The sequence below is a fragment of the Gambusia affinis genome, linkage group LG21, assembly GCF_019740435.1.
Source record: "Gambusia affinis linkage group LG21, SWU_Gaff_1.0, whole genome shotgun sequence".
Lineage (NCBI taxonomy): Eukaryota > Metazoa > Chordata > Actinopteri > Cyprinodontiformes > Poeciliidae > Gambusia > Gambusia affinis.
Genome location: NC_057888.1, coordinates 22288149 through 22307945, shown reverse-complemented (window position 1 = coordinate 22307945; position 19797 = coordinate 22288149). Strand labels below are relative to the sequence as shown.

General features: G+C 40.8%; 1 protein-coding gene across 3 annotated transcripts in view; it reads right to left on the bottom strand.

Annotated features, from left to right (window-relative positions):
• LOC122824227 (E3 ubiquitin-protein ligase HECW1) overlaps positions 1 to 9574 on the bottom strand; it is a 77394-nt gene extending 67820 nt beyond the window's left edge. For all 3 annotated transcript variants that reach the window (XM_044104578.1, XM_044104579.1, XM_044104580.1), the window contains exons 1-3: positions 9413 to 9574; positions 2483 to 2804; positions 2164 to 2271 (exon numbers count right to left, since the gene is read on the bottom strand). In XM_044104578.1, the coding sequence (XP_043960513.1) occupies positions 2164 to 2271; positions 2483 to 2804; positions 9413 to 9442 (460 nt within the window). In that variant the 5' untranslated portion in view covers positions 9443 to 9574. The remainder of the gene's footprint in view (positions 1 to 2163; positions 2272 to 2482; positions 2805 to 9412) is intronic.
• Positions 9575 to 19797: the final 10223 nt, after the last annotated feature.

Genomic DNA, 19797 nt, shown 5'->3' with positions numbered 1-19797 from the left:
TTAGCTAGCAGTTTGCCAATTAGCTTCCCAGTCTGAACTTCTGGGCAATCAGCGGTTATAGAAGTTTGGTAATAATGCAATTCTGGCATTGTGCTTTCTTAATGTAAGTATTTCTGCTACTGGACAAGAAATAGTGTTAAAAGAGGATTTAGAAAGAAAAATGCAAAGATGATATTTGTATTTACTGAGAGCAATGCTGTGACTAGTTATCAGGACAGAATGAGAATCCACATTTACTATTTTGGAGAAAGCATGAAGCAGTGGGAAGATCAGTGTTGATTCAGCAGCAGGAAAAAAACTGAATGAAAGTAGCATCACAATGATGTGAGGACAAATTCTAGAAAGAAAGTGATGTTAGAGGTTGTCTTCCACTTTAACTGCGGAAAGATAAAAGTTAAATTTGAGTAACCTCACGTAGGCCTGTTTACTACCAGTCACATATTCTTAAGAAGTACACGTACAAATGAGGAACATTTACTGAAATGTATCACACTAGCAAGTGTTATAGAAAAAAAAAATCTATAAAAGTTTAAAATTTAAGTGATGAAGGAAATCACAAACTCATAATCAGCACTGACTAGTTGTGCTACCATTAATAATGCAGTAGAACAGTTGAACTCTAGGTTTTCTTTAGAGGTATGGGTTTACTGTTACGCAGCGACACGCACACACACCCCAACACCCATATACACACAGCCACGCACACCCACCCTACCAAGAGGGGACTTTTGATTCTATATGTCTTTATATACAGACACAATCATACGGAGAAATGGCTTGGTGAGCAGCACTGTCATGGGGCCTCCCCCTAAAAGTCACGAGAATGAATCCTGTGCTGGCGTTTACATCATACCAATCAACCCCTGATAGAGACCCAATTGAAGTGATCGGAAATATAGAGAGCCACACGTGTCACGCATGCTGACCGGAGGTCATGAGTCTTGCTGATGGGCGAGGTCCATCAGGAAGACCTTCTGTTTAAAACCGGAGATAATTACAACATTCTATTTAAATATACTATATTGTACATTACTACTGATTTTCTAACGCCGACCCCCTTGTTTCTGCTTCTATTGACTAATTCAAACTCATAGAGGTCGGAAGGAGTTCACCAACACAATGTATCGCATTGAGACATTCTCAGGGACATGTTCTATGTTCAACCCTCTCCCCACTGTTCTGTCAGGACACACGCACACACAAACATACACGCACATGGAAAGCTTGGTGAGCAAAACAGAGGTTAATTACAACATTCTATTTAAATATACTATATTGTATATTATTCTTGACTATTTAACATATTGGTTTTTTTATATACTTTAATTGTATTACTCCTGTTTCTATTGGTTGAATTAAAATTACTGGGAATATAGTGTCACACGTGATAAGCACGCTGAGGTCATGGGATATCCTGGGGGGGGGGCATCATGTGACCGGATGGGGGGGAGGGGCAGCTATCATTTGACCAAATTAAAAGCAATTAATTAGGGTCATTAATCACTCATCAATCATCCTCTCGATTAAATTTTGTCAGAATGGTGCCTATAAAGTTTTTTCACCTGAATTGAAGCAGCTAGCAGAGTGTGTGTTCTTTGTCACTGCAGAGCTTAGTCTCACAGATAAGTCATTTTTGGGTATAATTACACTGTTTTGACACAAGCAAACTCAGAACTCCAAATAGACAGGCAACAGCAAATGCAGTCGCCTGTACCTGTCTCTGTGTTAGATTGTATTTGTACTTCGGGTACTATCTGGGCATCAAATTGAGCCCAAATTGATACTCAGAAATGATCTGTTTATATCATTAGTCTTGTTAGGCTCATTGGTTTGCAGGTAATTTCTCTACTTCTTCCAGTATATATACATACAGGATAGCCTATTGATTTCATGGTTCTCCATTGGCTCCTTTCACGCTATTTCTCCAATATTACCCAGTCTTCTCTCCAAATTCTTTTAATCATTTATTTTCTGCTGTAAGTCATCTTTTGTTATTTTTTTTCCATTAAAAAGACATGTCTTGTATGTCTGCACGCAGATCCTCCATAAAAAAATAACCACAAATATTATACCTGCTGTTTGAGGATCACAAATAGAGTTTGGAATTTGTATTTTATTTTTTTTTTTATCTTCTGGTTACTACTGTTGTTTTGAGATACTTACAGTTTCTAAAGTTGGAGTTGGATTCAATTTTCCAAACTATTTGTCCCTTGTGAGATCCACTGATGCCTCGGTTCTTGTAATCAAGAAAGTTATCTGAAAGATTCTCATCTAGAAAGAGAAATAAAACTGATTATTGAACACAGAACTGCCACTAACACAGTTCACTTTTATTTTTCCTCTTCTCAGTTATTTTACTGTCATAATAAAATATATACGGTTTTATAAGCTCTAATATTGTTTTCTTTAGAATTTTGGAACAATTTCCTACACAAAACAAAACTGTTTAACCATGGTGTTGTTATTGTCATATCTAATTTACCAACAAGATACATTCCAATCCAGTCTCCAGCATCCACTTCCTCCTTGATGTCCCATTTGATGAGTAGATCTTCAGACTGGCCAATGGTGTAGTGGGCAGAGCTGATGGTGAGTGTGGAGCGGGTGTTGGGGGAGACCAAGTCAGTGTCACTGGTGGAGCGCTGTAACCCCAGAATAAGGGCCTCCTGGTTCAAACCGTTGACTGCATATGTGTCTGGACCACAGCTGTGACGTGCTGCACCTTTGCAACGCTGGCGGGGCTGCCCACTGCGGGTCGGGGAGGCCATGGCAGCCAGGCTCAGGAGCCGGTTCTGGTACAGGTTCTGCATAAACATATGCAGCAGAAAATATAGTGACTTGATCTTTTGTTGGTATTTTAGTGCATGAACTCTTACTGACTAACTATAGCTGCTGGAATAAGTTTAATACACCTTAAACTCCATCACTTTTTGTCATATTTTAACATAAAACATCCCTTCATTTCATTTGAATTTTATTTAATGGAAGTCTGAAGTGGAACAAAAAGGTTTAATAGTTTTTCCAAATAACCAAATGACAAAAGCAGCGTTCATTGGTATTCATTCCAGTGTTGTCCTCGTTGTTTGGGTGGAACTCTGGTATCTCCGCTCTCAGCTGACTCTCGATGAGATGATTTGTCTCCATGTTGTGATGCTGTAGAGGTGGACGAATGATGGATTTCCAGTCGTCTTCATCATCAGAGCTGTCTGCATGTCTCTACTTCTGTTTCTCTTTTCGGGGTCTTTTAATTTGAGTAGTAACTTTTGATTCTGTTGTTGAAAGGAAATCTCATGGAAGCAGAAGGTTTGTGTGGATGGTCCTGATTCGCTCTCTTCCATTTTCTGGGTGAATTTCATATACAGGGCTGTCCTGATGTTTTCTTCCTTTAACAATGTACACTTTGTCTTCCCAGAATGCTCTCAATTTTCCTGGTCCTCCCTTCTAATTCAGATTACTAACAAGCACTCGACAACCTGGATACAACTCCCCTCAATAAAGTTTCCTATTGTAGTGAGTCTTACCTCTCATCACTTGCTTACTGTTTGCATGTACTGTCAGAGATATGTCAGGGGAGCTATGTCAGAATGCTCTTTGTGGGGATGTGCTGTGGTGGTGCAGGGGTTAAGCACAACCCGCATAAGGAGGCCTGAGTCCTCGACGCGGCCGTCATGGGTTCGATTCCCGGCCTGGTGACCTTTGCCGCATGTCTTCCCCCTTCTCTCAATACCCACTTTCCTGTAAATTAACTATCAAATAAAGGCCACTAGAGCCAATGAAACCTTAAGAAAAAAAAAAAAAGCTCTTTGTGGACTTCAGCTCAGCATTTAATACTATACTCCTCCAACGTCTGGTGTCCAAGCTAGTAAACCTTGGGCTCTCATCAGCCACCTCCAGTTGGATCCTGGACTTCCTAACAGGTTGTTTCCAGAAGGTCAGACTGGGCCCCCTCACCTCCACTGCTCTGAGCCTGAACACCGGATCGCCACAGGGTTGCGTGCTCAGCCCACTTCTCTACACCCTCTACACTCATGACTGGGTCTCCATCCACCTCAGCAACAAGATCATAAAGTTTGCAGATGACTGTTGTTGGTCTCATCTCAGATGGGAAGGGGGAGCTGGAGTACAGGGATGAAGTGAAGCGGCTGTCAGAGTGGTGCAAAGTCAATAACCTGCTCCTCAACATCTCCAAAACAAAGGAGCTGGTGATCAACTTCAGGAAGAACAAAACGGATATCCAGCCTCTCACCATCAGTGAGACCTGTGTGGAGAGGTTCCCAGTGTTCAGGTTTCTGGGCATGGAGTTGGAGGACAAGCTAACCTGGAGCACCAACACCAAGGAGCTGCTGAAGAAGGTACAGCAGAGACTGTACTTTCTGAGAATCCTCAAGAAGAACTGTCTCCCCTCAGACCTGCTGCAGGCCTTCTATCACTGCTCCATAGACAGTGTGCTCACGTGCAGTCTGTGTGTCTGGACCTCGGACAAGAAGGCGCTCCAGAGGGTTGTCAGGGCAGCAGAGAGAACCATAGGCTGCCCCCTCCCCACCATGGAACAGATTTACAATTCCAGGCTCCGCAAGAAAGGTCTGGACATTTTAATTGACTCTTCACACCCTGGCCATGGTCTTTTCCAGCTGCTGCCATCAGGCAAGAAATACAGAGCAATAAAAACCAGGACAAATTGCCTAAAAAACACTTTCTACCCGATGACAATCATGGCGCTAAATTCAAAGGCATAAGAACTTCTGCTCTTGACACTACTCTGTTAAAAATGTAAATTCTGTATATTCTGCGACACCTCCAGGCACTGCAACCATCTTCTGATGTCTATTTCTCGTTTTGTGCTGTTTGTTTCTTCATCTTTTTATGTATGTATATTTATATTGTGTGTTGTGTATGTGTATATAACCTACACTTTAACTCGAGTCAAGCACTGTCTCAATCTCGTTGTAATCTGTTGATGACAATGACAAATAAATCTTATCTTATCTTATCTTATCTTATCTTATCTTATCTTATCTTATCTTATCTTATCTTATCTTATCTTATCTTATCTTATCTTACTGGCTGTCCTGGATGCCAACTGATAGGCTTCACTCATCCTGATAGGCTTCACTCATCCTTGTCCTCCGTTTTTCTGCATAATCCTGGTGAGAAGAGTTTTGGTAGATCAATGGGCAGCCGGGGCTGACGACCAAATAAGAGGAAGTATGGAGCATAGCTAGTAGCTTCGCTACGTGTGCAGTTGTATGCATGAACCACTTTTGGTAGAGAAGATTTCCAATCTTTTTTCTCAATTTCTGGCAGACTCCTCAGCATTGCAAGCAGTGTCCTGCTGAACCTTTCAACCTGACCATTACCCTGCGGATAGTATTGCGCTGTTCTTGACCCATTGACTCCACTGTACTTTTCTAATGATGCAAGTAGTTTGTTTTCAAACTCCTTACCCTGGTCATGATGCAGCTTTGTGGGAAAACCAAACTTCAAAACAAAATCCACAAATATTTTCTCTACAGCTGTTTTGGCAGCTTTGTTTTTGCAAGGATAAGCCTGGGCAAACTGTGTGAAATGGTCCATCACTACAAAGATGTACTCATATCCACCACTGCATTTCTCCAGATGTAAGAAATCAATGGAGACTAACTCAAATGGGTATGTAGTGATGATGTTGGTAAGAGGGGCTCGAGCTGGTTTATTTGGCCGCTTTCGTTTTAATCAACTGCTTACACGAGTGACATAGTGTGACATCACCTTGCATCTTAGGCCAATAGACGCGATCTCTGATGAGATGCAACACCCTCTCAACTCCGAGATGACCCATCTCCTCATGAAGCTCCTTAAAAACAAGTGCATGATATTTCTGTGGTAGAAGGAGTTGTGAGCGACTGGGTCTTTTGCGGTGGAGTAATCCATCTTCATCCATATAAAATCTGTGTTTTCGTCTCATCAGAGCACCAGCCAACCTGTTGCCCTTGTGCCAGTAACACCCTGCTAATCACTGGATCATCTTTTTGAGCTTGTCTAAGAGCTGCTCTACTGATGTCCTTTCCTGATGTGTTAGCTGCATCACATTCCTCTGTGATCAGATGGTTGCTGGGCATAGCCATGGCTCAGAGTCCTGAAACTGAACAGCAACTGCTTGAATAACACTGTTCATCAACTCTGGGTATACTATCTGTGTGCAGGTTTGCATGTACTCCTCCATGCTGAGTGACATTCAGGAGAGACTATCTGCATCTCCATTTACTTTATCTGGGCAATACTTTGAGAACTGGAAATCAGCCAGTTCAGCATCCCATCGATGAGATCCCATTCAGTTTAGTTGTGGAAAGCACATATGTAAGAGGGTTATTGTCAGTGTAAACTGTAAATGGTGATGCATAATAGAGATAATCTATAAACCTCTCACAGATGGCCCACTTCAGAGCCAGGAACTCCAGTTTTCCTGAATGAAGGTGATAGTTTTTTTTTTTTTCTGGGGGTGTTAGCATTCTGGATCCATATGCTATGACTGCTTCCTTGTTGTCTCTGGTAAAGTACAGCAACAAGCCCTTCTTGTGAAGCATCACAATGTAGAACTAGAAAATTCCTGAAGAAATTTAACTGGGGCTTGCCAAAGTGTGCCCGAGGGTTTGGACCCAGCGTTCTGATGCTAAAAATTAGCTTGTGGAGAATCACAAGAATGTTGACTAACATGGACTTGCACCATTCAGCATGATAAACTAAGTGTATAAAGCTACTATTAGCCAAAATGCTAATGTTAGCGTGAATCCTGTCAGTAGCAGGTGGGGCATTACTAGCATGTTGTCTATACTTGACTTACATCATTCAGTATGCTAAACATGGCTAATAAGTCAAAAAAATAGCTAATAGCTTATTTAAGCTAAAAGGCTAATGCTAATGAACCTGAGACAAACAGATAATGCAGAATCATATTATTGCACCGTCTGCGGCGGTGCACTAACCTGAGAGGCATATTGAGGCTTTATTTTGAAATCTGCAGAAAGTTTCATATTAAATGCCCACACTAATCCAATGTGTAAGAGTGCTTTGGATAAGCCAGTCACATAAAGCCAAAAAGAGCAATTGCATGATGTAAAAATGGTCAAGGCTTAATTTCAAAGGGCCAAACTCATCCCATGTATAACAGTCATTGGATTAAATCAGCTATATAATGCTGAAAAAAGCAATTACTTAATGTAAAAATATTCAAGGCTTTTATTTTGAAATTTTCAGCAAGCTTAATTTCAAAGGGCCAAACTAATCGCATGTGTAACAGTGATTGTGTTAAATTTGTTCTATAATGTTCAAAACATAAGTAGTTCTAAAGGCCAGCTCAGTCCTCCTCTGTAGTAACTGACAGTTCCGCCATGTTGTAGTTCTGACATTCAGCTTAGACGTCTTCTGTAGGCACTGAGGATTCCGCCATGTTGTAGTTCTAACCTTCAGTCTTTGTAGTTCTAAAGAGCAGCTCAACTGTCATGTGAGTGAAACACACAGGGAGAGACAGAATCCTAACTGTCTGAAGGATTTAGCTTTTCTGAACAAAGCAGGCCAGACATATTCTTGCCTTTCAGGAACTGTAAGGCTGATCCAAAAACATTTGAAGCATATGAGAGGGCTATTTCTCCTCTCCGATAGTACCGCAATTCATATCTGTAGCTCTCTCTGCACTAACCTGAGAGAAAAAGAGGAGAAAGGCCTAAGAGGAATATTAAGACTTTTATTTTGAAATTTTATGTAAGCTTTATTTTAAAGGGCTACACTAATACTATGAGTAACAGTGTTTGGGTTAAATCCGTAATTTACTGGCCTAAACAGCCAGTAGTTCTAAATGGGCCAGTAGCTGGACGGGGGGCCAGAGTCCAACACAACAAAAAACAAACCCAACCGGGTGGACGGAGGCACAGGAAGGCCAAGAGTCCAAAACAAAAAACAAACCCAACCGGGTGGGCGGAGGCACAGGAAGGCCAAGAGTCCAAAACAAAAAACTAACCCAACAGAGTGGGCGGAGGCACAGGAAGGCAGGAACCATGGAGGCGGTCTGGCGGCCGTCCGCGGCGCAGGAGGCGGGAACCATGGAGGCGGTCCGGCGGCCATCCGCAGCGCAGGAGGCGGGAACCACGCAGGCGGTCCGGCGGCCGTCCGCGGCGCAGGAGGCGGGAACCACGGAGGCGGTCCGGCGGCCGTCCGTGGCGCAGGAGGCGGGAACCACAGAGGCGGTCCGGCGGCCGTCCCCAGCGCGGAGAGGCCGGGAACCTGACATTGCCCTTTGCATTTTCAATACTTTAAGTTACTTCTGCTTCACTCATTTGTTGTAACACTTTATTCTTAGACTTTTGTAGATTAGTATATCATTGGTAAGTCAGGACCTTAAGAATTTGGTTATCTATGACTTGCATCTTCTTTAGCTTATTCATTTTAGAATTTAGTCAAGGCAGGGTTAAAAAAAAATATATATATATTAAAAGTGTGTTTAACTAACGGCACCTACTTTGCTGTTAAAGTTTTCATGAGAACAAATAGTGAACTTACTTTTCACATAAGGCTTTTTTCCTTTGGCTTTGTGTTTGTTTCAATGATAGAAACAGTACGGACTCTGGTGTATGTTTCTGTACACTTAAGGTAAAATTGAAATGATTTTAGTACTTGTTAAAAATTCAAATCTTCTTTAATATTGCCTGATATGAAAAACAGACAGTAGAACTAAAATAAATTTACTTTCCACATTAACAAAAGCTGCACACGTTGAAGTGTAATGCATAAACATGACACTAATTACTACTAACAATGTATCAGGACACAGTGAAGAAACTATTGCTATTGATAAACTATAGCGCAGGATTTTGACAACGGGAATCCCCACAAATAGAGGGAAGGGGAAGCCTCTCCTCAGACTCCAGTAACCCTCAAATCAGGAGAAACTAGGGCAGCATCTCCAACGTGAAAAACATGACGCCATTCACGACCTGAGCTGAGCTGTGCGCCTGCGTTCAGCCACATCTGAACATTTCACACACAACATGACTTGTATGTTCTCAACCTCACACCCTAGAAGACTGGTATTATATCTAGAGACTTCAATTACATTGTGCGGTTTGATATAATGCGAACTAATGTATAATGCTGAACCATAAGCATCAGGAAAACCATATTTGGCTTGTGATAAGTAGTCTGATTATAATATGTAATTTTGTTTACCTGTCGAATTGTCTATATGTCAAACATGTTGCTATAGAAAATTGTCCTGTTGCATATCCTGAAAACGACAGTTTACAAAGCATCCTTCGCACAGCACAGAACGGCTGTATGCGGATAACGGAGAGCAGGGCCGCTGCTGCTGAACGCTGAGACATGATAGGCTGACATGATGCTACAGCATCAACATTACACAGCAACAATGGAAACCGCCTACCTGGGATAGCAGAATCTGCCGGTGGATCATCCTCCTCTGGTTAGGAGAAGGGCTTGAGGAGAGGAGACCCGCGCTAATTTACACCAGCTTCCATAACGAAAGTAGAACCCAAACAGCGTCGCTTCAGGGCCAATGGGGCATGCGACCGAGGCTTGAGTCACATCCTTTCCTCTTTCTGAGGACCAACCGTGAAGCTAGACACGGTGCAGCGCTCGGTTTCCGTTTACTTGGAAAATTGCCGTCAAAACACAAGTAACTTTACTCGTTGTTCGTATTATGCAGGAAATAATGAATACGAATAATCTTCTGCAATTGCTTTTGAGTAATTTATTTCTCATTTTGGCGCTTAAAACATATACATAGATAAATTACTTTGAAGGATGAGCTTCCGGTCATATTGCCAGGAGTCCACCTTGATGTAGTTGTGCATCAATTTCCTAAAGCCAATCAGAAAACGTTATTTTTTGCACCTTCGCGTGCGCTGCCCAGTCTCTATGGAGATATGGAGGAATTGGACTGGCATAATAAAAAATAAAAGCAGAATTATATAAGTGGCGCAATGCATAATATAAATATAAAAATTAATTTTAAAATAGAGAACTTTACCTCGTATTTTATAATATGACATATACTTATGTTTTCCTTTTTGGCTTAATTCTAACAAATTATATTTTAAACCCTTTGTGGTATGCCCTCAGGCAACAAACCACCTATCTGTGCCTCACGTTGCTCCTTTATTTTATTTTTTGAGGGAAATGATTTAAAATGCCACCAGACATATTTTTGTCCAAATAAAAGAGGTATTGAGGTACATGTGATCTTCTTCTTGGAAGAGGGGCTGACCTTTTTAAGAAGCAGAGTTGCATGATACATCTTGCCTCTTACTTGTAAGTTATAGATCGCTTTTCTTCATGTTTAAATTTTGGGTAACTCTAAAAATATTTTCCTATCTGTGAGTATGTAAAGAAGCATTGTAGATCATTTCAAGACAATTTTTTTTACATAATTTATATGCTAAAAGTTTTTTTGTTTGTTGCCTCAGGGAAACATTGCCCATTGATATGCAGCTGATTACAAAATAATTATCAGCCAATTTTTAAACATTATTGACCAACAGCAACAGAAGATGGATGCAAGATCATTTAATGGACAAAAGGTGCATGTTTCATAGGTTGGGGTTATTCCAGATGAAAACATGAGGATCCACTGTACAACCATTATTTCATGTTTTGTTTATCCTGGAAACTATCTACAGTCACAGAGGGTGAAAAGCTGTTCATCAATGAACAAATGGCCCTATTCCAAGACAGGCAAAAACTGAAGCAATATCTGCTAAAACCAAAAAAATTGGGGCTGCAGGGTACTTCATATGCCTGGTTGCAGATAGTGTTCCATACAATTTTTAAAACCTACACAGGGCGAGTCATGCCACCACCAACTCTACCAGACATGGGAGCTGGTGGAAATGTTGTCCTTTGCTTGGCTCAAATTCTACCAAGAAATCAGAACTACCAACTCTTAAAAAAACAACCTGCAACTATAGTCACTGATGTGAATCTGGTCTCTTCAACCCATAGATAATCAGATAAACAGATGGTGATTCACAGCTATGTCAATAATCAAGTGCTAGAAATGTGATATACACTCTTTTTCAAATCAGCAAGCAATTCATTCATGAGGTTTTACATATAATAATGTCTACAGCAATGATGTATTATGATTTACGGATTTCTTTGAAACATATTGAGTGATACAACAGTCAAGTTTACAACCCAGTCTATATTTCAGCACACTAACACAGTGTCAGTGGTGCACCCCTTCTATTTTCCCCCTTTAATGAAAGACAACTCTCAGCATATGAGACTGGAATGGATGAACTACTTTTGGGTCTACTACCCAACATTTTCGCTGGACAAAAATAAGAACACAGGGAGACGGTGAAATTTTTTTACAATTGAACGGAGAACTCTGCCCAGGGATATCTCCTTATCTCTGTCTCCAGACCAGTTCTGATGTGCTCCTTTGCAATTGCATATTTATTACATTGAGGTGTGGTTTAAGTTACAAATCATTTGCATAGAAGGTGTGGCAAACAGAAAACACAGCTGTCAACACAGTCAGTCACAAGTATCTTCTTAAACAATGGTGCCGTCCTGCATTTCCAGTTCCAGAGATTCTCTGGGTCATCTCCCAACCCCCTGTGGTTCGCAGAATTCAGTTCTCGTATTCCTCTAAATCATAAAACTTTGACCCTTATTCTTTGATGTACTTTCCTCCTAGGTGTCAATTCTTATCTCCAGGCCATCTGCTCCCCAATTTGGCACACTTTGTCCTGCTAACATCACTTAAAGGCAGGCATAATACCTTACAGTCCTAAGTATTTCTATTTGTAATTAACATAAAAACCTATCAACTACCTCTCAAGTATCCACGTTAGGTAGGGTGACCATATTTTCATTTGGGAAAACCAGGACACCTTGGAGCGGGGGGCAAAGGGGATCTCTGTTCCCATGCATAGAGATGTCTGTGGCATGCACTCACTTAACATAGGCCTATGTAATCCTACAATAACATGATATTTACAGTTGGTTTATTAAAAATGCTTTTCAATAAAAGTCAACAGCAATAACTCCAATAACAAATGATAATTTTATTCAAAATGTAATGAATGAATAGCACAATGAAAGAAATAATGTCTCATCTAAACATCCCTCACTTAACAATAAAAGTTAACAATAACTCTCAACTCCCAATAACACATGATACTCAGCCTCATTAATGAACGAAATAATGCCTGTTCTGCAGGCTACTGAAAAAAATAAATTAACAAATGAGCTAATTGTCTCGACCCGGTCTGAAAGCGGGGAAACTCTTTTGTAAATCATCGGTAAACATACATTTGCGCTTTGGCATGTTGTTTGCATACTGACAGCCACGCTATCTATCTTCTGATTAAGAACAGGGCTGCCCGCACTGACTCGCCTTAGGGATTACGTCACGCGCAACGCCGTGCGCCTCTCCTTGGGCTGCCACCTTATCGTGGTGGAGGGGTTTGAGTGCTCCAATGATCCTGGGAGCTATGCTGTCCGGGGCTCCATGCCCCTGGTAGGGTCACCCAAGGCAGACAGGTCCCAGGTGAGGGGTCAGACAAAGTGCAGCCCGAAGACCCCAATGATGGATTCAAACTTTGGACTACGTGTTCCCTCGCCCAGACACGGGTCACCGGGGCCCCACTCTGGAGCCAGGCCTGGAGGGGGGGCACGACGGCGAGCGTCTGGTGGCCGGGCTTTTACCCATAGAGCCCGGCCGGGCACAGCCCGAAGAGGAAACATGGGTCCCCCCTCCCATGGGCCCACCACCTGTGAGAGGGGCCAACGGGGTCGGGTGCATTGTGTTATGGGTGGCAGCCGAGGGAGGGGACCCTGGCGGTCCGATCCTCGGTTGCGGAAGCTAGCTCTTGGGACGTGGAATGTCACCTCTCTGGTGGGAAAGGAGCCGGAGCTAGTGTGTGAGGCTGAGAGGTTCCGTGCCTCCATTGCCGAGGCGGCTCATCTGAGCTGTGGCCGCAAGGTTGTCGGTGCCTGTCGCGGCGGCAACCCTCGAACCCGTTGGTGGACACCTTCGGTGAGGGAAGCCGTCAGGCTGAAGAAGGAGTCCTATCGGGCCTTTTTGGCCTGTGGGACTCCGGAAGCAGCTGATGGGTACCGGCGGGCGAAGCGGCATGCGGCTGCTCGGGTGGTTGCTGAGGCAAAAACTCGGGTGTGGGAGGAGTTTGGAGAGGCCATGGAGAAAGACTTCCGTACGGCTTCGAGGCGATTCTGGTCCACCATCCGGCGTCTCAGGAGGGGGAAGCAGTGCAGCACCAACACTGTCTACAGTGGGGATGGTGTGCTGCTGACCTCAACTCGGGATGTTGTGGGCCGGTGGGCAGAATACTTCGAAGACCTCCTCAATCCCACCGACATGCCTTCTATTTTGGAAGCTGAGCCTGGGGACTCTGGGTTGGGCTCTCCAATCTCTGGGGTCGAGGTCGCCGAGGTAGTTAAAAAGCTCCTCGGTGGCAGGGCCCCGGGGGTGGATGAGATCCGCCTGGAGTTCCTCAAGGCTCTGGATGTTGTAGGGTTGTGTTGGCTAACGCGACTCTGCAATATCGCATGGACATCGGGGCCAGTTGCCCTGGATTGGCAGACCGGGGTGGTGGTCCCCCTGTCCAAAAAGGGGGACCGGAGGGTGTGCTCCAATTATAGGGGGGTCACACTCTTAAGCCTCCCTGGCAAGGTCTATTCGGGGGTTCTGGAGAGGAGGGTCCGTCGGATTGTCGAACCTCGGATTCAGGAAGAGCAGTGTGGTTTTCGTCCTGGTCGTGGAACACTGGACCAGCTCTACACCCTCAGCAGGGTCCTGGAGGGTGCATGGGCGTTCGCCCAACCAGTCTACATATGTTTTGTGGACTTGGAGAAGGCGATCGACCGTGTCCCTCGGGGAGCCCTGTGGGGGATTCTCCGGGAGTATGGGGTACCGGGCTCTTTGATACGGGCTGTCAGGTACCTGTATGACCGGTGTCAGAGTCTGGTCCGCATTGCCGGCAGTAAGTCGGGCTCGTTTCCAGTGAGAGTTGGACTCCGCCAGGGCTGCCCTTTGTCACCGATTCTGTTCATTACTTTTATGGACAGAATTTCTAGGCGCAGCCAGGGTGTTGAGGGGATCCGTTTTGGTGGCCTTAGGATTGCATCTCTGCTTTTTGCGGATGATGTGGTCCTTTTGGCTTCATCGGGACGTGATCTGCAGCTCTCGCTGGAGCGGTTCGCAGCCGAGTGTGAAGCGGCTGGGATGGCGATCAGTGCCTCCAAATCCGAGGCCATGCATGGCCTCGGATTTGTATCTCAGCGAGAGAAGCCAAAAATGGACAGTTTGTGAAATTTCAGCACCACAATCAAATTTCAGCATAATTTGCTTAATATAACTTGGAAATGCTGAGAAACAGTAAATCTGGTTGTTTGAAGCTGGAACCAGTTCAAAATTTTGAGTTTTAAGCTTTTTTACTGTTAGTGACCAAAAACGCTTTATCTCAGCGAGAGAAGCCAAAAATGGACAGTTTGTGAAATTTCAGCACCACAATCAAATTTCAGCATAATTTGCATAATATAACTTGGAAATGCTGAGAAACAGTAAATCTGGTTGTTTGAAGCTGGAACCAGTTCAAAATTTTGAGTTTTAAGCTTTTTTACAGTTAGTGACCAAAAACGCTTTATCTCAGCTTAGAGAAGCCAAAAATGGACAGTTTGTGAAATTTCAGCACCACAATCAAATTTCAGCATAATTTGCTTAATATAACTTGGAAATGCTGAGAAACAGTAAATCTGGTTGTTTGAAGCTGGAACCAGTTCAAATATTTGAGTTTTAAGCTTTTTTACAGTTAGTGACCAAAAACGCTTTATCTCAGCGAGAGAAGCCAAAAATGGACAGTTTGTGAAATTTCAGCACCACAATCAAATTTCAGCATAATTTGCTTAATATAACTTGGAAATGCTGAGAAACAGTAAATCTGGTTGTTTGAAGCTGGAACCAGTTCAAAAATTTGAGTTTTAAGCTTTTTTTAATTTCAGAAATTTCAGCACCACAATCAATGGACAGTTTGTGAAATTTCAGCACCACAATCAAATTTCAGCATAATTTGCTTAATATAACTTGGAAATGCTGAGAAACAGTAAATCTGGTTGTTTGAAGATGGAACCAGTTCAAAATGTTGAGTTTTAAGCTTTTTTTAATTTCAGAAATTTCAGCACCACAATCAATGGACAGTTTGTGAAATTTCAGCACCACAATCAAATTTCAGCATAATTTGCTTAATATAACTTGGAAATGCTGAGAAACAGTAAATCTGGTTGTTTGAAGATGGAACCAGTTCAAAATGTTGAGTTTTAAGCTTTTTTACTGTTAGTGACCAAAAACGCTTTATCTCAGCGAGAGAATTCAAAAATGGACAGTTTGTGAAATTTCAGCACCACAATCAAATTTCAGCATAATTTGCTTAATATAACTTGGAAATGCTGAGAAACAGTAAATCTGGTTGTTTGATGCTGGAACCAGTTCAAAATTTTAAGTTTTAAGCTTTTTTACTGTTAGTGACCAAAAACGCTTTATCTCAGCGAGAGAAGCCAAAAATGGACAGTTTGTGAAATTTCAGCACCACAATCAAATTTCAGCATAATTTGCTTAGTATAACTTGGAAATGCTGAGAAACAGTAAATCTGGTTGTTTGATGCTGGAACCAGTTCAAAATTTTAAGTTTTAAGCTTTTTTACTGTTAGTGACCAAAAACGCTTTATCTCAGAAGCCAAAAATGGACAGTTTGTGAAATTTCAGCACCACAATCAAATTTCAGCATAATTTGCTTAATATAACTTGGAAATGCTGAGAAACAGTAAATCTGGTTGTTTGAAGCTGGAACCAGTTCAAAATTTTGAGTTTTAAGCTTTTTTACTGTTAGTGACCAAAAACGCTTTATCTCAGCGAGAGAAGCCAAAAATGGACAGTTTGTGAAATTTCAGCACCACAATCAAATTTCAGCATAATTTGCTTAATATAACTTGGAAATGCTGAGAAACAGTAAATCTGGTTGTTTGAAGCTGGAACCAGTTCAAAATTTTGAGTTTTAAGCATTTATACTGCTAGTGACCAAAAGCGCTTTATCTCAGCGAGAGAAGCCAAAATGGACAGTTTGTGAAATTTCAGCACCACAATCAAATTTCAGCATAATTTGCTTAATATAACTTGGAAATGCTGAGAAACAGTAAATCTGGTTGTTTGAAGCTGGAACCAGTTCAAAATTTTGAGTTTTAAGCTTTTTTTAATTTCAGAAATTTCAGCACCACAATCAATGGACAGTTTGTGAAATTTCAGCACCACAATCAAATTTCAGCATAATTTGCTTAATATAACTTGGAAATGCTGAGAAACAGTAAATCTGGTTGTTTGAAGCTGGAACCAGTTCAAAATTTTGAGTTTTAAGCTTTTTTTACTGTTAGTGACCAAAAACGCTTCATCTCAGCGAGAGAAGCCAAAAATGGACAGTTTGTGAAATTTCAGCACCACAATCAAGTTTCAGCATAATTACTTAATATAACTTGGAAATGCTGAGAAACAGTAAATCTGGTTGTTTGAAGCTGGAACCAGTTCAAAATTTTGAGTTTTAAGCTTTTTTTAATTTCAGAAATTTCAGCACCACAATCATTGGACAGTTTGTGAAATTTCAGCACCACAATCAAATTTCAGCATAATTTGCTTAATATAACTTGGAAATGCTGAGAAACAGTAAATCTGGTTGTTTGAAGCTGGAACCAGTTCAAAATTTTGAGTTTTAAGCTTTTTTTAATTTCAGAAATTTCAGCACCACAATCATTGGACAGTTTGTGAAATTTCAGCACCACAATCAAATTTCAGCATAATTTGCTTAATATAACTTGGAAATGCTGAGAAACAGTAAATCTGGTTGTTTGAAGCTGGAACCAGTTCAACATTTTGAGTTTTAAGCTTTTTTACTGTTAGTGACCAAAAACGCTTTATCTCAGCGAGAGAAGCCACAAATGGACAGTTTGTGAAATTTCAGCACCACAATCAAATTTCAGCATAATTTGCTTAATATAACTTGGAAATGCTGAGAAACAGTAAATCTGGCTGTTTGAAGCTGGAACCAGTTCAAAATTTTGAGTTTTAAGCTTTTTCACTGTTAGTGACCAAAAACGCTTTATCTCAGCGAGAGAAGCCAAAAATGGACAGTTTGTGAAATTTCAGCACCACAATCAAATTTCAGCATAATTTGCTTAATATAACTTGGAAATGCTGAGAAACAGTAAATCTGGTTGTTTGAAGCTGGAACCAGTTCAAAATTTTGAGTTTTAAGCTTTTTTACTGCTAGTGACCAAAAACGCTTTATCTCAGCGAGAGAAGCCACAAATGGACAGTTTGTGAAATTTCAGCACCACAATCAAATTTCAGCATAGTTTGCTTAATATAACTTGGAAATGCTGAGAAACAGTAAATCTGGTTGTTTGAAGCTGGAACCAGTTCAAAATTTTGAGTTTTAAGCTTTTTTTACTGTTAGTGACCAAAAACGCTTTATCTCAGCGAGAGAAGCCAAAAATGGACAGTGTGTGAAATTTCAGCACCACAATCAAATTTCAGCATAATTTGCTTAATATAACTTGGAAATGCTGAGAAACAGTAAATCTGGTTGTTTGAAGCTGGAACCAGTTCAAAATTTTGAGTTTTAAGCTTTTTTTAATTTCAGACATTTCAGCACCACAATCATTGGACAGTTTGTGAAATTTCAGCACCACAATCAAATTCAGCATAATTTGCTTAATATAACTTGGAAATGCTGAGAAACAGTAAATCTGGTTGTTTGAAGCTGGAACCAGTTCAAAATTTTGAGTTTTAAGCTTTTTTACTGTTAGTGACCAAAAACGCTTTATCTCAGCGAGAGAAGCCAAAAATGGACAGTTTGTGAAATTTCAGCACCACAATCAAATTTCAGCATAATTTGCTTAATATAACTTGGAAATGCTGAAAAACAGTAAATCTGGTTGTTTGAAGCTGGAAGCAGTTCAAAATTTTGAGTTTTAAGCTTTTTTTTTAATTTCAGAAATTTCAGCACCACAATCAATGGACAGTTTGTGAAATTTCAGCACCACAATCAAATTTCAGCATAATTTGCTTAATATAACTTGGAAATGCTGAGAAACAGTAAATCTGGTTGTTTGAAGCTGGAACCAGTTCAAAATGTTGAGTTTTAAGCTTTTTTACTGTTAGTGACCAAAAACGCTTTATCTCAGCGAGAGAAGCCAAAAATGGACAGTTTGTGAAATTTCAGCACCACAATCAAATTTCAGCATAATTTGCTTAATATAACTTGGAAATGCTGAGAAACAGTAAATCTGGATGTTTGAAGCTGGAACCAGTTCAAAATTTTGAGTTTTAAGCTTTTTTACTGTTAGTGACCAAAAAACGCTTTATCTCAGCGAGAGAAGCCAAAAATGGACAGTTTGTGAAATTTCAGCACCACAATCAAATTTCAGCATAATTTGCTTAATATAACTTGGAAATGCTGAGAAACAGTAAATCTGGTTGTTTGAAGCTGGAACCAGTTCAAAATTTTGAGTTTTAAGCTTTTGTACTGTTAGTGACCAGCGCTTTATCTCAGCGAGAGAAGCCATAAATGGACAGTTTGTGAAATTTCAGCACCACAATCAAATTTCAGCATAATTTGCTTAATATAACTTGGAAATGCTGAGAAACAGTAAATCTGGTTGTTTGAAGCTGGAACCAGTTCAAAATTTTGAGTTTTAAGCTTTTTTACTGTTAGTGACCAAAAACGCTTTATCTCAGCGAGAGAAGCCAAAAATGGACAGTTTGTGAAATTTCAGCACCACAATCAAATTTCAGCATAATTTGCTTAATATATCTTGGAAATGCTGAGAAACAGTAAATCTGGTTGTTTGAAGCTGGAACCAGTTCAACATTTTGAGTTTTAAGCTTTTTTACTTTGAGTGTCCAAATTCGCTTTATCTCAGCTTAGAGAAGCCAAAATGGACAGTTTGTGAAATTTCAGCACCACAATCAAATTTCAGCATAATTTGCTTAATATAACTTGGAAATGCTGAGAAACAGTAAATCTGGTTGTTTGAAGCTGGAACCAGTTCAAAATTTTGAGTTTTAAGCTTTTTTTTACTGTTAGTGACCAAAAACGCTTTATCTCGAGAGAAGCCAAAAATGGACAGTTTGTGAAATTTCAGCACCACAATCAAATTTCAGCATAATTTGCTTAATATAACTTGGAAATGCTGAGAAACAGTAAATCTGGTTCTTTGAAGCTGGAACCAGTTCAAAATTTTGAGTTTTAAGCTTTTTACTGTTAGTGACCAAAACGCTTTATCTCAGCGAGAAGCCAAAATGGACAGTTTGTGAAATTTCAGCACCACAATCAAATTTCAGCATAATTTGCTTAATATAACTTGGAAATGCTGAGAAACAGTAAATCTGGTTGTTTGAAGCTGGAACCAGTTCAACATTTTGAGTTTTAAGCTTTTTTACTGTTAGTGACCAAAAACGCTTTATCTCAGCGAGAAGCCAAAAATGGACAGTTTGTGAAATTTCAGCACCACAATCAAATTTCAGCATAATTTGCTTAATATAACTTGGAAATGCTGAGAAACAGTAAATCTGGTTGTTTTTAGCTGGAACCAGTTCAAAATTTTGAGTTTTAAGCTTTTTTACAGTTAGTGACCAAAAACGCTGTATCTCAGCGAGAGAAGCCAAAAATGGACAGTTTGTGAAATTTCAGCACCACAATCAAATTTCAGCATAATTTGCTTAATATAACTTGG